The following is an 18,976-nucleotide window of genomic DNA, read 5'->3' as shown; positions in this document are numbered from 1 at the left end:
ACAAGATGTCCAGGAGGGTGCAGGTATGGGCCGAAGTTCTGTCCCCAACCCTCATTTCATGTGGAAGCCCCTAACCCCCAACATGATGGTATAGGGGGTTGGGGCCTTTGGGAGTAATTAGGTTTAAATGAGGTCAGGCAGGTGGGTTATGAGGAATCCCGTGATGGGATTAGTGGTTTGATAAGAATAGAGGACAAAGGTCTCTCGCTCGCTCTCTCTCCCTCCATCACCCTAGCCAGGTGGAGATACAACAGAATGCAGCTGTCTACAAGGCAGGGTTCTCAGCAGAACCATGATCTCAGACACTCCAGCCTCCAGAACTGTGAGAAGGAAGCTGCCTTTTTTTCTTTATTGATTTGAGAGAGAGAGAGAGAGAGACATTGATGAGAAAGAACATTGATTGGCCACCTCCTGCATGCCCCACACTGGGGATTGGGTCCGCAACCTGGGCATGTGCCCTACCAGGAATTGAACTGGTGACCTCTTGGTGCAGGGGTTGATGCTCAACCACTGAACCACACTGGCCAGGCAGAAGCAAGCTTCTTGTGTTCAAACTATCCAGTGTGCAGTATTTTGTTATAAAAGCCCAAGTTGACTGCCCTCACCCGAGTCCCTCAGTAGTTAGAGTATCAGGTTGCCAACCAAAGGGTTTGGGTTTGATTCTCAGTCAAGGGCACATACCTGGGTTGCAGGTTCGATCCCAGGCCTCCATCATGGCTGTGTGGGAGGCAACCAATCGATACTTCTCTCTCACATAAATGTTTTTCTCTCTCTCCCCCTCACTTCCACTCTATCTGAAAATTAATGGAAAAATATCCTCAGGTGAGTTTTAACCAAAAATAAAAAGTTTCTATTTTAAACACTTATTTAAGCAAAAGATCTGAGTCAATAAGAAAACCATTAACCCAGTGAATTACGGGTAGTTGAGACATTTAGCAGAAATCATGAAATTGCAACAAGACTCATTGCAGTTTGGAAAACACCAGTTTAGAGGTCATATATATGTGTCTCGGTGAGATTTTTGATACATTACATGCACTCAGTAAACCAGAGTTGATGTTATCTCTCTTTCTACCCTCGATTCAAACCTCTCACCAGTTATATTATTTTTTATGCTCCCCTTCCTCCGTGCACTGTCCTGCCAGACTTATTGAGACAGAGGAAGGGAAGGAGTTTATGAATCATAGTGTCATACCAGCCTGTCCGGGGGTCCTTCTTCAGTTTTTCCATTTGCAGAAGGAAGAAAAGCTGGAGTGGTTACAGCACCCCCCTGACTGCAGAGTAAGGGCACTTACCACTTTTCTCTGACCTCTCAGTTCCCTCCTCCACAGCCAGTTTCTGGACACATGTTGGTGCCCGTGATGGCAACATGTTCCTTTCATACCCATCTTCAAGAATGTGACTCACATGAGACCTTTCTCTGTCTCTGTCTCTGTCAAATTTCAGGCATCAAACAGGTGATCCCACAGATGCCTAAGACTCGAGCCTGTAGAATTCTCCAGAGGAGATAAGGGCACTTTGCTGGAAAATAGTGGAAGTCCTGGGCAGATGTTCTTGTTGCTGGACACTGTACACAGGCAGAACTAAGGCCTTGGGCCAGGTAGTCCTCACTAACTGTGGTGGTAGGCAGGGCTCGGTCACTACAGAAAACTCTCAGAACTCCATGGCAGTGCGGATGAGTCTACTGTGTGATGCAGGAAAAGGATACGTGAAAAGGGGAAATAGACCCGGCCACTGTGACTCGGTTGGCGTCATCCTGTGTGCTGAAAGGTTGCTGGATGAATTCCTGGTCAGGGCACTTGCCTGGGTTTTGGGCTACTTTGCCAGGAGGGGGTGTGCAGGAAGCAGCCAATCAATGTTTTGCTCTCTCATCAATGTTTCTCTGTCTCTCCTTCTAAAAATCAATTTAAAAAACAGGGTTGGAGGGAGGGATGGTTGGTGATGGAAGGAGACCCGGGGAGCTGTAAACATACAACACAACATACAGATGATACAGAATTATATATCTGACATCCATATAATTTTATTAACCAGTGTCACCCCAATACATTCAATAAAAAGTAAATAAAATGAGGATTGACATCCCAGGCAAAAGGATCCCCAGAGAGCAGCCGTGAGCCCCAAATTTCTCTCCATTTCATGGGCTGCATGGATGGGCTTTCTCGGAACAGAAGCCATCATCACCTTGTTGACAAAAATCCTCAGAACCAGACTCCCAGAGTGATTCCTAGGCTGGGGTTTTTTATTCTGTGACGGGCACGTTGGCATATCCATGCTACATTCCCAGCCCCAATGGCAGAATCCCCTGGGATGTCTCCCAGGACCCAAGTGCAAAGCATCACTTTCACGATTGCCAATAACCAATGCTGACTAACCAATGCTGACAAGCCGATGCAAACCGCCCCACAGCTCCTCTCGGACCCAGGGTTACAAAGCAACACTGTTCACCAGTGTGATTCACTTTATGACCAGATGCTGACATCTTAGGGCGCAGGGTTACATCATCATCATGGCTCAGACCAGTGCCTGCTCACACCAGTCCTCGCAGCACAGTCCTAAAAGACCAGTTGTGCATGGGTACACACTGGTTTTATGAGACCACACTCTGCACTTAAAATCGTCTTTGACTCCTAGAAAATGTGTGTATAACTCACAGGCTTTCATTTAGCCAGTGGGTCCCGCTGAAATGAAATTATCAGAAGGTCTGAAATCATAAGCTTTTCTTTCTTTCTTTTTTTTTTAAAAAATAATTTTTCTTTATTGATTTTGGAGAAAGAGGAAAGGAGAGGGAGAGAGGTAGAAGTAGCAATGAGAGAGAACATCGATTGGCCGCCTCCTGCATACTCCCCATTGGAGATCGGGTCCACAACCTGGGCATGTGCCCTGACCGGGAATTGAACTGATGACCTCTTGGTGCATGGTTGACACTTAACCCCACCGAGCCACGCTAGCTGGGCACAAGCTTTTCTTCACTATCAGCGTACTGAGCCTTTTCACTGCTTTTAGTCTCTAGGTCAGAAAATATTTGTGCCTCTGCCACTTGAAAGTGTCAGTGTCAATTTACCTACATTTTGAACAATTTGCCAACTTCAGTATCCAGGTGATTTAGTGTGCTTTCTGCCAAATTGTGTTTGGTAAAACTCCTTTGGACCTCCTTACCTGGAGATAGGTAAACTGAGGCACCACAAGGCAGATTCCCTTGCTCAAAGACACAGAAGTGGGAGAGACAGGTGCAGGAACCCAGCTCTTTCTCAAAAGCCCATTCATTTTCTATTTCACGAAGTCATTTGAAGCGCCTCCGTCTCACTCCCTAGGGGTGATGTGTTTTCTTGGTCTCAGGCGTTGTTCTGTGGAAGGGTGCACAGAGGGGTGGAGTGAGTGTATTATCTACTGCTGTCGCAATATTACTAAAAACTTAGTGGCATAAGCAGTAGTCCCAAGGGTCAAGAAAATAGGCACAGCCTATCAGGATCACCATGTTGACCAGGGCTGGGTCTAATCTGAAAGCCAGACTGGAGAAGGATCCACTCTGAGCTGCAGTGTGATTCCCACAACTCGATACCCGGAGTTAGCACAGACCTCACAGGTTATGGTCTCAGTCCCCACAAGACTCTGTCACTTTGGACACCAGCTGCAAGCTCAGGTGTTCCCAGGCCACCTGCATTTCTGACCAACAGCTGAGAATTTTGCAGGTTCCCACCATCCCTTCTCAGATTCAGTAATTTCCTAGAGCCACTTAGAGAATTCAAGGAAGTGCTATACTTAGGATTACAAGTTTATTGTAAAGAATACAAATCAGGCCTTGGCCAGTTTGGCTCAGCAGTTAGAGTGTTGGCCTGCAGACCCAAGGGTCTTGGGTTTGATTCCCAGGTTGCAGGTCCGATCCCCAGTCCTGGTTGGGGTTTGGTCAGGAGGCGGCCAAAGGATGTGTGTGTCTCTCACATCAGAGTTTCTCTCTCTCTCCCTTTCACTGTATCTAAAATGTGAGTGGAAATATATCCGTGGGTGAGGATTATCCCAAAGAAAAAGAAAAGGATACAAATCAGTGCCAGCTAAATGAAGAGACACAGAGGGTGAGGTCTGGGAGGGTCCCAAAAGTGAAGCTTCCTATATCCTCAGGATGTATCTATCCACCCTCCAAGCACATGAGGTTGTGTCACCAATCAGGAAGCTTCCCTAGCCTTGGGTCCAGCATCTTTACTGGGGTGTCATCACACAGGTGTGGTTGGTTGAATTGTTGCCCACATGACTGAGTCTGTCTCTCACCTCCTTCTCTTCCCCAGAGGTCAGGCTGATGGCACCTGGCTCATGTCCCCAACCTTCTAATCACACGGTTGGTCTTCATGACATGACCACAACCTCCCATCCCGAGTCATCTTTTGTCATATTACTCTATGTAAACGATAACTCTCACTTCAAAAAAATTTTAATGTTTTAGAAGAAGGGATCAAAATTGGAGATTTAAGGGGAAGTATCCTCATTTGCGGAGTCGCGCAAGGGGCCTGTGCCCCATCGACCATCTCCCTGGAGGTTCTTCCTGGATCCAGGTCTTCTCCTGGCTATGTCTTAAGGGCTGAGTACACACAGGCTTCCAGAGGCTGCTTCACCCGGCTGGAAATACCCTCGCTCAGGGCTTTGGTGTCCAGCTCAGCGTACATCACTTCATAAGGTTCTCCAGCTCTTGACACCTGAGATCCTTTATCCTGAAGGTAAGCAAGGGGAAATAGAGGATCAAGTCTCCCAGGGAGGTGTATTCCACGGTGAGGATCGAGCAGTCATAACAGTGTGGTTGGCAGCTTTCCCTAGGACACCTACCCAGAGACTCCTACTCAAGCTTTTCTGAGGTCCCTCCCCTCTTTTATTTTACTTTTATCCTCACCAAGGATATGTTTCTGTTGATGTTTAGAGAGAGGGGGAGGGAGAGAGAGACATTGATGTGAGGGAAACATCGATCAGTTGCCTCCCATATGTGCCCTGACCAGGCATCAAACCTGCAACCCTTTGGTGTACAGGATGACACTCCAGTCAACTGGGCCACCTGGCCAGGGCAGGTGCCCTCTCCTCTTGAGGGTTATCTGGACCTAGTGTCTTAAATCTATGGAAGGAACACGGCAAAAACAATGCACTAAGAAAGATGGGATGTTGTGTCCAAGACAAGGTAATGAAGGACTGTGCCTTCTAACATGCCCACATCCCTACTATCTTCCCGCTCGATCACAATGACGAAGCCGGCAGCCAGGGCAGTCCTCTGGAGAGGCCCCTAAGGCCAGCGTGGTCACCAGCCAACAGCCATCAAGAAGTGAATCCTAGCCCTGGCCGGTTTGGCTCAGCGGTTAGAGTGTCGGCCTGTGCTCCTGAGAGACCCGGGTTTGGTTCCCGCTAAGGGCACGTACCTCGGTTGCAGTTTGTCCCCAGCCCTGGTTGGGTCATGTGGGTGGCAGCCACTCGATGTGTTCCTTTCACATCGATGTTTCTCTCTCTCTCTCTGTTCCTCTCTCTCCCTCCCACTCTACCTGAACAAAAAATGGAAAAATGTCCTCCGGTGAGGATAAAAAACAAACAAACAAAAAAAGAAGTGAATCCTAGCAACAACCACTGGGTGAATGTGGAAGCATATTCTCTCCGAGTGGAGCCCTGATCAGCCCTAACCAACACCTTCATCATAGTTCTGTGCGACCCCGAGTGGGAGACCCCGCTCAGCCACTGCAGATCCTCACTCACTGGACCAGTGTTGCTTTCAGCCACTGCATTTAGGGATAACTTGTTATGCAGCAGTTGATAATTTATATCAAGTTACTCAAATATGTGTCAGTAGGGAACACCCAGGGTAGGTAATTCCATCGGGACAGAAAGCAGATTAGTTACTACCAGGGTCCGGGGGAGGGGAGGAGGGAATGGGGTTGACTGCTAAAAGGGTGCGGGGTGATAAAAATGTCTAGAACGTTAGATAATGGTGATTGTGGTACAACATTGTGAACATACCAAATGTCACTGAATTGTACATGTTACGACGGTGAATTTTGTTATGCACATTTTGACACAATTTGTTGTTGTTAATCCTCACCTGAGGATATTTATTCCATTGATTTTTTTAAGAGAGAGTAAAGGGGTCTGGCCGGTGTGGCTCAGTGGTTGAGCATCAACCCATGCACCAAGAGCTCTCTGGTTCGATTCCCAGTCAGGACACATGCCCAGGTTATGGGCCGGATCCCTGTCGGGGGGCATGCAGGAGGCAGCCTATCGATGTTCTCTCTCATCGATGTTTCTATCTCTCTCTCCCTTTCCCTTTCTCTCTCTCTAAAATCAATAAAGAAAAATTTTTTTAAAAAGAGTGAAGGGAAGGAGGGGGAGAGAGAGAGACATTGATGTGAGAGAGACACGTTGATTGGTTGCCTCCCACATGTGCCCTGACCAGAGCCTGGGATGGAACCTACAACCCAGGTATGTACCCTTGACCAGGAATCAAACCTGCCTCCCTTCAGTGTGTGGGCCAATGCTCTAACCACTGAGCACACCAGCCAAGGCTTGACATAATTTTTTAGAACTTGAAGTATAAAGGGATAAAGTAAGGGTACTGTTAATATTGCTACCGATCCCTGATGCAGGATCTGTGTGGGTGTACAGTGTGTAGGTGCTTTACAGAGAGATCTTGCCATGTTTTCACCAAGAGGTGGGATGATTATCCTCATGGTCCAGATGAGGAAACTGAGGCTCAGGGTGAGAATGTCACTTGCCTGGGGTCCCAAGATAATAGCTTCAAGGTACTGAGTGTTTCTGTCACACCTGGCATCCTACTGACCTTTCTGTGGCTGTGAGCTCATTAAACCATTTGTTAATCTTATAAGGAAGTTCAGCCCAGTTAGGGAATGAGAAGTGTCATGGGATGGATGAAGGTCCTATGGCCAGAGAAGCACAGATGTGTTCAACCAGGTTCTTCTGAAATGTAGAGGAAGGGTTGGGGCCGATAAAAGCAGAGGCCTAGAGCATTGACAGAACTAAAGAGGGAGTGATGGAGATCCTGGACTGAGCTAGGGGCTGATGGGAAACTCACCAAGGCAGGAGAGTAGCTCTTCGTAGCTGGAGATGCATCTGGGAGGGAGAAGATTCTGCCATTGGTTCACCCCCAGACTACAGGGGTCAGGTCTACATACACACACACAGCTACATATGTATACTCACATATGATGCACATGAATACATGTGTGCATACAATATCCACATGCACTCGCATAAACACATATGTGCGCACACATGCATACCCACAGGCACACACATTGTGCTGAATGCGTATATGCATGTACATGTTCACATGCATAAGTACCTGCCTGCACATCTACCTGTGCAGACTCACCTGCACACAGCACCCATGTGTGCCCACACCACACACAGGGCTGTATCACATACTTATACACACATTTACACACAGACCACATGGACCCCACCACCACCACTTTCTTTCCCGATTGATTACCTGTCACCACGTCTTCAGCTTTCTTAGAAGAATGAGAACTAAGAGAGAGAAACTGTGAAACATTAGAGATCAAGGAAGTTGGAGGGATAATCAAGATCCTCGTGTGGGTGGAGGCGAGTTGCAAAGCAAGTTCACTCAAGTCTCTCCACTGACTCCCAGCTCAGACACCCCACCCGAAGGTCTCCGAGCCATCGTATGCTTAGGAAGGTCTTGGGAGCCAAGGAGAAGGAAGTGGTTGGGGACAGCATGGTCCATGAGGAAAGAATCCAAGGAGAGGACATTGATAGAAGTGGATGATGGTTATAAGAAGAGAGAACCTGGAGACAGACTTGGGGAGGTCGTGGAAGCTGGTTTGGGACACATGAAAGGCTAATGTAACAAAAATGATGAAATAGTCCAGGAAACGAGGGGAATGAGTGACGTGTTGGCTGATGGACGTCTCGGGGTGGCCTACCTTTTGGTCATCTTGCTAAGAGCTGCCCCTGGGATGAGAAAAGAAAAAGGTATGGATTAACCCTGTGGTATTAGCTTTGTCATCATGTTTCTCCCATTTCCCCCAGGAGATTCAGCCACTGTCCTCCTGAACTCACTACTGAGGGTGTTCCTGCCGATGAGGAAGGCTGCAAGGAGGCTGATGACGGTGCAGGTGACAGTGAGGATGATCGCAGTGGTGCCTGTGAGGGGAGAGACGGGGAGAGGCCCAATGGGATACTGATGCCTGTGTCCACCACTGATTGTGTTCCTGTGACATGCTGGAGACATATCTCTCTCTCATGCAACTGTGCCGGCGGGGAGAGAGAATGATCCCATTTACAGAGGTACAAGCCAAGGGTCAGGGGATTGAAAGATTTCCAGAAACACCCAACTACTGAGTAGGTAGAGCTGGGACTCCAACCCCACCCACTTCAGAGGACGTTGCATTGAACCTCAGTCTTCTGGCATCAGCAGAACACAGAGAAATACCCATGAGGACGCTCCCAGCCATCCACAGCTCCCTGGGAGCCTCATCCCATGTTGGGAGGGCATCCCAGGAGGCTCTCTTCTCTTACCTAGTGTTTTTCTTTTTCTCTTGGAAGACTCCGTCTCATCTAGAAAACAGAATTTATGTTGCAGGGCAGCTGTCACAATAGTATACCATTGATGTGTACTTTTTCAAGTCTATATTACTTACAGGCATTGTAAACATGTGAACACACGCGTGAAAATGACACCCATGTTAGGCGGAGGTTTCTACAGAAGGGAGCGAGATCATGGGAATGGTGTGGAGAGGAAAAGAGGACTTTATTTGTGGGAAGCAGTCTCTGCTTCTGGTTGCTGAAGCCCAGTGGCACCTATGCATTTCCCACAGTTCACCAGTTCACTACCCTGTGGTTTTTAACAGGTGTGATGTGGCCTCCCAGGGGACATCTGGCAATGTCTAGAGACATCTGTGGTTGTCACAAGTGGCAAGGGATACCTGTAGTGAATAGGGGGAGGGGTGCTGCTAAACATGCTTTGAAGCCCAGCATGCATTTCCCTCAAAGAATTATCCAGCTCAATGAACATGCCAATGTTCCCCCCCCCCCACTTTTTCTAGGCTACTTCCAAGTAGAGTTTTGTTGCTTGCAGTCAAGTGTCTTGACTAATCATGTCACTATCATAAAAACAGGTAGTGCCTGGCCAGTGTGGCTCAGTGATTGAGTGTTGACCTCTGCACCAAGAGGTCACTGGTTGGATTCCTGGTCAGGGCACATGCCCAGGTTGTGGGCCAAGTCCCCATTGGGGGGCATGCAGGAGGCGGCCAGTCGATGTTCTCTCTCGATGGTTCTATCTCCTACTGTATAACTCCAGGAGGTGTCATTCACACTTTAGTCTAAATGAATGGGGTGTCTTACCAGACAGTGACTTTGTGGCTATATCTTGTTTTCCTGGTGGGTTTGGGTATTATTAACCAGTCCCCTCAGCCACCTTTCTTGTGATTCTCCACCACTCACCTCTGTAAGCAGAAGACCCCGTCTACTCTCCACAGGATCCTGGCCCTAACTTCCTTTTTCCCAGGTGATTCCCGCCCCCCAAGTTCTAGAGTTTTATATGGACAGAACCTCCCTCTGATGCACTCCAGGTGGCAGAATGTCAGCTGGCAGGTAATCTAGCTAGCATCCTCCGGAAGGTACAAACCTTACCTGTCACCCAGATCGCCAGCGGATCACTAGGCTCTGAGGCCCAGAAAGGAGCCCTTGTTTGGTAGTACACACAGCTGTAGTCCCCAGTATCACAGACTGTCACATTGTGGAGGTAGAAGTCTGTCTTCTGTCCTTCTAGACTCTGGATCTTTATGGGTGTTGAAGTTCCTTTCTTCAGTAGAGCAAACACGTTAGACTCAATCCCATGGCGAGGCTGCTGGCACTGCAGAATCACGTTTTGTCCTGCGGTCACATTACCCCTTTGGTGGGCTTGGAGGGAAGGTTTAGGTAAATATCCTGTAAAAGAAGGAAGGCTCAGAAGTCATGGGGAGAAGACACGGGTCCCCCCTCCGCCTTGTCTTGGCAGGGTTCTCAGGAACTGTGGGAAGTGACAGACACCTGATCTCACCCTCTTTCTGCTCTGACTCCAGGAAGGAGATTTCCCTCCTACACGCCCTGGATGAAGTCAGCGTCCTTGACTCTGTCCCTGTCTTTCCTCATCTCCTCCCGTTTACAGTGGAGATGAGACCCCTGCTCAACTCTCCTTCTCTGGATCCTCCCTCATCCCTGTCCTCACCTGTCACCAGGAGTAGAAGGACATCACTCGGCGGTGACCTTACATTGGGTCTCTTTCTTCTGTAATAGTCACAGGTGTACTCTCCAGAGTGACTGTTCTGTAGATCAGTGAGGTGAAATTCCGCCAGGCCCTTTGGGGACTCAGGAGATAGAGAGGACGCCACGGTAATTCTTCCCCTTCTGAGAACGAAGTTGACCCCCCTGGTGGGAGTGGAGCATCGCAGCGTCACATTACCGTGGGTGGGAACCACCGAGCTGGGCCAGGCGTGGATGGAGGGCCTGGGGAGGGGCTCTGAAAGGAAGCAGAGTCCAGGGCTGGATTTGATTCACTCACCTGCTCTTTCCAGAAAGAGAACAGGATAAGGGCGATTTGTAGTGAGGGAGAAGGAAGGTTTCACTTTATTTCAATTTAATTTTAAAATGGAATTTTAGAGAAAGGAGGAAAGAGGAAGAGAAAGAGAGACACTTCGATGCAAGAGCAAAACATTGATCAGCTGCCTCTGCATGCCCCCCAGCACAGGTGGAGTTGGAATACCAGGCATGTGCCCCGACTGGAAATCAAACTGGCAACCTCCAGGTAAAGGGTAGAATACCCAACCGACTGAGCCGCACCAGCCAGGGCAGAAGCTTTTGCTTTAGAAACACTCACCATCTCTTATGTATCCTTGGCCAGCACACAGCCCTGCAAAAGAAGCGTCCATCAGACACGAGCTCCTGCCTGGAGCCCAAGTCGTCACCCTGCCCTGTCCCTGAGGGACCACCCAGGGCTTTTGCTGAGAACGGACCTCTCTCAACATATTCCCCAGCAGTCCCAGCCCCCTCAAGAGAACCCAATCGGCATCGTCTGTTTGCAGCTTCTGTTAGTTTTCTAGGACTGCGCTAACAAATGACCACAGCTCCTGGCTAGTTACAATATAGATGCATTGTCATGCAACTTGGGAGGTGAGGGGAACCCCACATCAGGGGTCTCACTGGCTAAAATCAAGATGTGGGTGGGATTGCATGCCTTGTGGGGCCCCTAGGGGAGAATCCATCCCCTGCCTTTTCCAGCTTCTAGAGCCCTCACACTCCTTGGCTTGTGGCCTCATCCTCCATCTTTACACCCAGCAACGGTTGGTCGAGTCCAACTTCCTCTTCTGCCCCCTCTACCATTAAGGACCACTGTGATTACAGTGGGACCAACCAGATAACTTAGGATCATCGCTCTATTTTTTTTTTCTTTTTTAAAGATAAGTTATTCATCTCAGAGAGAGGAAGGGAGAGAGAGAGATCGATGAGAGAGGATGAGAGAAACATTGATTGGCTGCCTTCTGCAGGCCCCCAGCTGGGGACCCAGCCAGCAACCCGAGCATGTGCCCTGACCAGGAATCAAACCCGTGACCTGCCCTGGCCAGTTTGGCTCAGCGGTTAGAGCATCGGCCTGCGGTCCTGAGAGACCCGGGTTTGGTTCCCACTAAGGGCACGTACTTTGGTTGCAGTTTGTCCCTGGCCCTGGTTGGTCGTGCGGGTGGCAGCCACTCGATGTGTCCCTTCGCGTCGATGTTTCTCTCTCTCCCTTCCTCTCTCTCCCTCCCACTCTATCTGTACAAAAAATGGAAAAAATATCCTCGGGTGAGGAAAAAAAAAAACAACAAAAAAAAACCCATGACCTACTGGTGTACTGGATGATGCAACCAGTTGAGCCACACCAGCTGGGCTCATCTCTCTATTTGAAGGACAACTGATGAGCAACCTTGGGTCCATCTGCCACCTTAATTGTCCTTTGCCACATAAAGAGACATATTCACGGCTTCCAGGAATCCGGACGTGGACCTCGTCGGGGCGCCTACAACACCGTGTCCTCACCTCTCTCAGTCGTCCCACTTCTGCATTCCTGGTTTCTCCCCTTTCACTGTGCCCCAGGACATTGGGTGGCCTAGCATTTTCCTCCAGAACTTACCCGTTGCTCCCCATCACCCACCCTTTTTGTCACTGAATTAATTGGGGTGACATTGGTTAGATGCACAATTCTACATCATCTGTATATTGTATGTTCACCACCCGAGTCAAGTCTCCTTTCATCACTATTTATCCCCCCTTTATCCTCTCCGCCTCCCCCATTCCCCTTCCCTAGGGCCCCATCATCCATCCTTTACCCATCTTATTCTTCTGCTATGTCCTGTAATGGTGTCTTTAGACTCATGGTTGAGGAGAAGACAAGGGACACTAGACCATTCCTGAACATCTCTGTTGCCCTCAGTGGTCACCCAGGTGTCTCCTGAGGAGTCAACATTGTAGAGGGTGTAGGACCCATCCCTCTCCCTGGTGCCATGGCTTCTAGACTATGAGACATCAGTGGTGACAAAGCCATTTTTCTGGGAAAAAACACCTCAATTTTAATGCCACCTATTACTCATACTCTTGGCAGAGTTCCTAGGCCAGATAGAGTCACTAGGACTTAAGGCCCTTGAAGGCAGAGAATACATTCTTTAGTGCCTAGATTTCATCAGGCCTTATGAACAGGGAGAGTTGTTTACAGAGATTTTTGGCAATATAGAACAAGCATTGATCTCCCAAAACCCCCTCTCAGCACACCTCCATACCCAGCCACATCCACGGAGAGTGGGAGACCCCAGTCCTATGACAAGGGCATATAGCCCTGAAAGCCTTGTCCTTTGCCCTCAGGTATTTCTCCCTGCTCTCAGAGAATGGCCTAAATGGGTCTCTGACCCTGCAATTGGCCTGGAGCTTTCTCCTTTGTGCTCCAGAATCAATCTCAAAAAATCCAAAGTTGATATGACTTGGAAGGGTGAAGCATGTGTCCCCACCTTCCCCATCTGGCAGCCTTTCTTACACCTGTAGATCAAACTGACCCCAAGAAATGTGCTTCTAGACGTGGTTATAGGTGGTGTAGTTTGATTCGCCTATAACCATGATTCTCCACAGGGGACCTTGGGCACTATCTGGATACTTGGCTTAAGAACTTGCAAACGCACAACGTGGTACTGTTAACTGTCGTCACCATGCGGCATGTTAGGTCCCCGGAGCTCGCTCATCTCGTAGCTGGAAGTCTATGCCCTTTGACCCGCATCTCCCATTTCTCCCTACTCCCCCAGTGCCTGGGACCACCATTCCTCTCTCTGTTTCCATGAGTTCAACATTTTTAGATTCCACGCATGAATGAGAACATGCAGGATTTGTTTTCTCTGACTTCTCTCACTTAGCAGACGCATTCAAAGCCCATCCACGTTGTTACAAATGGCAAGATTTCCTTCTTTCCCATGGCTGAACAGTTTGCATTACCTGTTTGCCTACATGCAGGCAGGCAGGTAGGTAGGTATGTAGATTGACCACCACCTTGAGCCACGCATTCATGGCCGAGCACTTAGGTTGTTTTCATTGTTGTAAATAATTCTGTAATGAACGTAGGGTGCAGCTATCTCTTTGAGATGGTGTTTTCATTTCCTTCACATACGTACCCAGAAGTGAAATTACTGGGTTATGTGGTAACTTTATTTTTAATTTTCAGAGAAACTTCCATAGTGGCTGCGCCCATTTAGATCCCCTCCAACATTTCCCTGTTTTCCACATCTTGTCCAACACCTGTTATCTCGTCTTCTTGATAGTGGCCATTCTCACGGGTGGTGAATGGCTGTGACAGAGGTCAGGTCACCCACAGAGTCTGTCTCACTATCAGGCCCTCTATGTTAAAAGGTTGCCAATACCAGCCTGGCCAGTGTGGCTCTGTTGGTTGGGCGTTGTCCTGTGCACCTAATGGTCACCGGTTCACTGTTGATGTTTCTCTCTCATTGGTATTTCTCTCCCTCTCCCTTCCTCTCCCTCTAAAAAAAAAAAAAAAATTCAATAAAAACATTTTTTTTTTTTTTTTTTAATCCTCACCCAAGGACATTTCTGCATTTTTTGTTCAGACAGAGCGGGAGGGAGAGAGAGGAAGAGAGAGAGAGAGAAACATCGACGTGAAGGGACACATCGAGTGGTTGCCACCCGCACGACCAACCAGGGCCGGGGACAAACTGCAACCGAGGTACGTGCCCTTAGCGGGAACCGAACACGGGTCTCTCTGTACCGCAGGCCAATGCTCTAACCGCTGAACCAAACCAGCCAGGGCAAAACATTTTTTTTTTAAAGAAACAGATCAGTTGTCTCCTATATGCACACTGACCAGGAATCGAACCCACAACCTTTCTGGTGTATGCTCCAACCCACTGAGCAAACTTGGCTGGGGCCTGTCTCTGTCTTGATCACAGAAGAATACGACAGTTGGGTTGTAGTTTCCAAAACATTTCTTATTTTATCATATTTATTTATTTTACAGAGAGAGAGAGAGACATCAATGTGTTGTTCCACTTATTTATTATGCATTCACTGGTTGATTCGTGTATGTTCCCTGACTGGGGATTGAACCCACAACCTTGACATATCAGGAGGTCGCTCTAATCAAGGGAACTACTGGGCCAGGGCTCCAACCTATTTCTTGTATCCACTTATATCTCTTAGGAAAAAGACTGGGGTGGGGGAGGAAATGTGACCCAGTGCCTACCGGTGGGCAGCAGTACCTATTAGAACTGAATCGCATTGTTCCCCCACTGACTATATACTGGTGACTCTATGCTATTTTTGATGAGGGATACTGATTTTCCATTAATAGAAGTGTCCTACGAACCTTTTTATTATTTTATTATCATTATTATTATTCTTTTATCCTCACCTGAGGACATTTCTTTTACATTTATCTTCAGATAGAGCAGGAGGGAGAGAGGGAGGAAGAGAGAGAGAAACATCAATGTGAGAGAGACACATCGAGTGGTTGCCACCCACACGACCCCAACTGGGGCCGGGGACAAACTGCAACCGAGGTACGTGTCCTTAGCGGGAACTGAACCTGGGACTCTCTGGTCCGCGGGCTGACGCTCTAACCGCTGAGCCAAACCATCCAGAGCTACAAATCTTTTAAAAATAGCTTTGAGTATAAATATAATAATATATGCCATGACCAGTTGCTCAGTAGGTTAGAGTATCATCCCGATATGCCAAGGTTGCAGGTTCGATTCCCAGCCAGGGCACATACAACCAATGGATGTATAAATAATTGGAACAGCAAACTGATGTTTCTCTCTCCCTTTCCCTCTCTCCTCCACCCCTACGCTTCCTCTTTCTCTCCAATCAATCAGTAAAAATTGAAAACAATAATATAAAAACCCAAAACAATCTGATGAAGAATATCAATTAGAAAAGTATACAGACATGTGACATACATCTGGAAACATGTCCCTAGGAGGTTCAGGGCTGAGTGAATTTGAGAATCAGATAGACAGAGGACAATGTGTGTAATGCACCCCACGCATTCCTTATACGTACTACCTATTCAGAAAATGAAAGCTTCTATTCCTCCTTTTCCATCCGACCCCATTACCTACCCCCAAGTCACCCCAACTCCAACTGCCTCCACCACCCTCAGTGACCCTCCTCTTCCCTCCCCCATACTTACCCACGCAGAACAGGGCCAGGAATGGGAGGATCATGGTGGGCCCCCTTAAGCGTCTTTCAAGGAACTTCCTTGAATTTTGCTGTTTGTGGTAGGTAAGTCAAAATGTTTCCTTTACTCCCAGATCTGCGAAGACAGCTTTGCTCTGTTCATTCCTTTGCTCCTATATGCACACGGTTTCTGTCTCCCAGTAACAATCAGGAAATGCTGACTATTTATTGCATCACACTCTCAACCACTTCCCACAGGCTTGACTTTCAGATCCTTAGACAGCACAGAGTTCGAAGCGCCTGAAGCTAAGTCTCGTTCATAAATATGTACAGTATGTGAAGAATTGCTCATTGAGTTTCATAAACATTGTCCCCTTCTTCACAGTGGCAGAATTCAGCTGGACCAATGGCAACCGGAATAACGACATGTCTCTCTCTCAGAGTTGGTCTCTCTGGTCAACAGGATGTGCATGGAAGTGACGTGTGCAAGTTTTGGGTTATGCCCTCCTGGGATGGAGGGCTGGCACTGGGCCAGAGCTGATAACAAAGAGATGAGACGTGGTAGGAGCTTGGGGGAGGGTGGAAGGATCTGCAGGAATGAGTCAAGAGACTGTAAAGAAAGGCTAAGAAAAAAGAATCCTTGTGGGCAGCATGGCAGAAAAGCAATTTGAAGAGAACAGATGTTGCCCTGGCCAGGTAGTTCAGTTGGTTAGAGTGTCATCCGGATCTGCCAAGGTTGCTGGTTCGATCCCCGGTCAGGGCACATACAAGAATCAGCCAATGCCCTGCTGGTGTGGCTTGCTGATGGGGCGCCATCCCGTGCATAAGTAGGTCACTGGTTTGATTCCTGGTCAAGGCACAAGCCTGGGTTACAGGCTCTATGCCCAGTAGGGGGCGTGCAGGAGGCAGTCATTCTGTGTTTCTGTCTCTCCCTCTCCCTTCCTTTCTCTGAAATCAATAAAAACAATTTTAAAAAAGAATCAACCAATGAATGCATAAATAAGTGGAATAACAAATTGATCCCCCCCCTCAAAAAAATCAGTAAATAACATTTTTTTTTTTTTAAGAAGAAAACGTCTGTGATGAAGCTTTCCGTTGTCTGCTGTGGGGCCACAATGTAAACTGTTCTCCAATATCTTCTATGAAGTATTCAACAAGATCAACCTGTTGGTTAGATCTTTGGTGGAAAGAATCCAGGAGAAGTTGGTGGAGCCATGTTCCACATCTGGCTGAGGTTCTATAAGAATGTAGAGATGCCCCGGCTGGCTTGTACAGTGGTTAGAGCGTCGGCCCGAGGACCAAAGAGTCTCGGGTTTGATTCTGGTCAAGGGCACGTACTTTGGTTTCAGTTGGGTCCCCGGCCCCGGTTCAGGCTCATGCTGGAGGAAACCAATCAATGTTTCTGTCTCACATCGACGTTTCTCTCTCTCTCACCCTCTCTCTCTCTCTCCCCCCTTCCCCTCCCTCCCTCCCTCCTACTCTATCTGAAGATAAATGAAAATATATCCTAGGGTGAGGATTTAAAAAAAAACAATGTAAATGCAACTGAGACGGTGGATCCAGATGATAGAGGAGAACTGACCTCCAAATGGAAAATCTAGGAGGTTGTAATATAGTATTTTAAATGTTTTTATTTTTATATTCTATTATTTTTTAATCCTCACCTGAGGATATTTTTCTATTTATCTTCAGATAGAGTGGGAGAGAGAGAGAGACATCGACATGATCAAGACACATCGACTGGTTGCCTCCCACATGACCCTGACCAGGGCCGGGGAAGAACCGCAACCGAGGTACGTGCCCTTGGCCGGAACTGAACCCGCAACTCATTGGTCTGCAGGCCGAAGCTCTAACCGCTGAGCCAAATCGGCCAGGGCTGTAATACAGTATTTTAAAGGACCATTCTCTGGTGCATCTACCGGAGGGGAGGCTGAAAGGCCTGCTTTGTCCATCTGTGGACTGCTGGGGACCTCGTGACCGGCAAGCAGCTCCCTAGCAACATCTGCCAGGAGTGGACATGAACACTCGGCCCCTGTGACCTTTGGGGGATAACTGGGAAGGGTGTGTTCCGGACCAGCCTCTGAAGCTTAATCAGCACCAAGTACCACAGTATGAAGCACCGGAGTGCTAAGGACGAGCACTACCGAGCTCTACAGGAGAAACCCCCGGCAGGACGAGCAGTATCCGCCTCCACCCGCGTTGACGCTCCGTTTTTCCACAGCAGAATCTGGTCTCAGAACTTCTGTGTTCCCAGTGAAATGTCATCCAAACAACAACCTGAACTTGAGTCCTTGTCTTGGGGACTGCTTCTGGGGTACCCAGACTAAGACCCTAAAAGTGCCTGAGAAACGGACCCCAGGCCCCGTTCTTCAGCATCAGGTTCAGAAATGGACTTACACCAGCCGAGGGATGCGTTTTGGGGGAGGGAAGTCTATGAGGACCGTGCTGACACCTGTGTATAGTAGTAGTTATGGAGGTAATAGTTCAGTTGTATTGACTGTTTGCTCTAGTGAGCTCATCTATTCCGTCCCAGAGTCTCTAAGTACACAGCTATGTTTACCAGACACGAATCTTTTTAAAAACGTGTAACAGCAGTATCACACCAGGAAAACTGCACTTCCTTGATACCATCTATTATCTAGTCAGTGTTCAAATTTCCCCAATGATCTCGGAAATGTCCTATCATTTTTTTAAGCCCTGGCCGGTTTGGCTCAGAGATTAGAGCGTCGGCCTGCGGGCCAGAGAGACCTAGGTTCGGTTCCCGCTAAGGGCACGAAACTTGGTTGTAGTTTGTCCCCGGCCCTGGTTGGGGTCATGTGGGTGGCGACTACTCGATGTGTCTCTCTCACATTGATGTTTCTCTCTCTCTCTCTTCCTCCTACTCTCCTTCCTGCTCTATTGGAAGATAAGTGCAAAAATGTCCTCAGGTGAGGATAAAACAAAACAACAACAAAAAAACAGAATCCAAATCCTCAAAATAAACTTCTATAAAGTGCATTTGATTGATATGCTAATTTAAATAAGGCAAAGTCTCAATCTGTCTGCTAAAGTAAGAGTGCAAGGGAGTCATAGGTTTTTTTTATTATTCTTTATTATTATTCAATAGAATAAGAGCCACATGCTCCTGAAGCTATGTTCTCTGGACAGGGCTCACTTGCCTTACTGTTTAGAAATACAGAAAAGGCAACAAAGCCAAAACTTATCTAAAGGAAAACCCATTATAATTAAAGGTATTATTTTGAAGGTTATTGTCAAAGGATGTGGTAATGATTTTTAAAGTCTTGAGATTTTT

At 47.9% G+C, this 18,976-nt stretch overlaps 1 protein-coding gene across 1 annotated transcript; it reads right to left on the bottom strand.

Annotated features, from left to right (window-relative positions):
- Window positions 1–4,414: 4,414 nt before the first annotated feature.
- TARM1 (T cell-interacting, activating receptor on myeloid cells 1) lies at window positions 4,415–16,142 on the bottom strand. The gene is made up of 10 exons (XM_036273819.1): window positions 15,698–16,142; window positions 10,859–10,891; window positions 10,211–10,501; window positions 9,634–9,930; window positions 8,521–8,559; window positions 8,062–8,145; window positions 7,926–7,953; window positions 7,472–7,509; window positions 7,052–7,089; window positions 4,415–4,703 (listed from the first exon to the last, which is right to left on the bottom strand). The coding sequence occupies exons 1-10, from the start codon at window positions 15,729–15,731 to the stop codon at window positions 4,560–4,562; spliced, it is 1,026 nt and encodes a 341-aa protein (XP_036129712.1). The 5' UTR covers window positions 15,732–16,142; the 3' UTR covers window positions 4,415–4,559.
- Between the last annotated feature and the right edge of the window lie 2,834 nt (window positions 16,143–18,976).

Source organism: Molossus molossus, unplaced genomic scaffold, assembly GCF_014108415.1.
Source record: "Molossus molossus isolate mMolMol1 unplaced genomic scaffold, mMolMol1.p scaffold_m16_p_21, whole genome shotgun sequence".
Lineage (NCBI taxonomy): Eukaryota > Metazoa > Chordata > Mammalia > Chiroptera > Molossidae > Molossus > Molossus molossus.
Note: the sequence above shows the minus strand (reverse complement) of the source record. Positions and strands in the feature narration are given on the sequence as shown.

What these genes read in the sequence shown, in the direction of transcription:
- TARM1 (XM_036273819.1), bottom strand. Translation starts at nt 15,731, where the DNA reads ATGATCCTCCCATTCCTGGCCCTGTTCTGCGTGG. An exon ending in GCTGGCGATCTGGGTGACAG is followed by an intron (nt 8,560 to 9,633) that starts GTAAGGTTTGTA and finishes TCTGTTTTCTAG; the next exon opens with ATGAGACGGAGTCTTCCAAG. An exon ending in CGGCAGGAACACCCTCAGTA is followed by an intron (nt 7,954 to 8,061) that starts GTGAGTTCAGGA and finishes TTCTCATCCCAG; the next exon opens with GGGCAGCTCTTAGCAAGATG.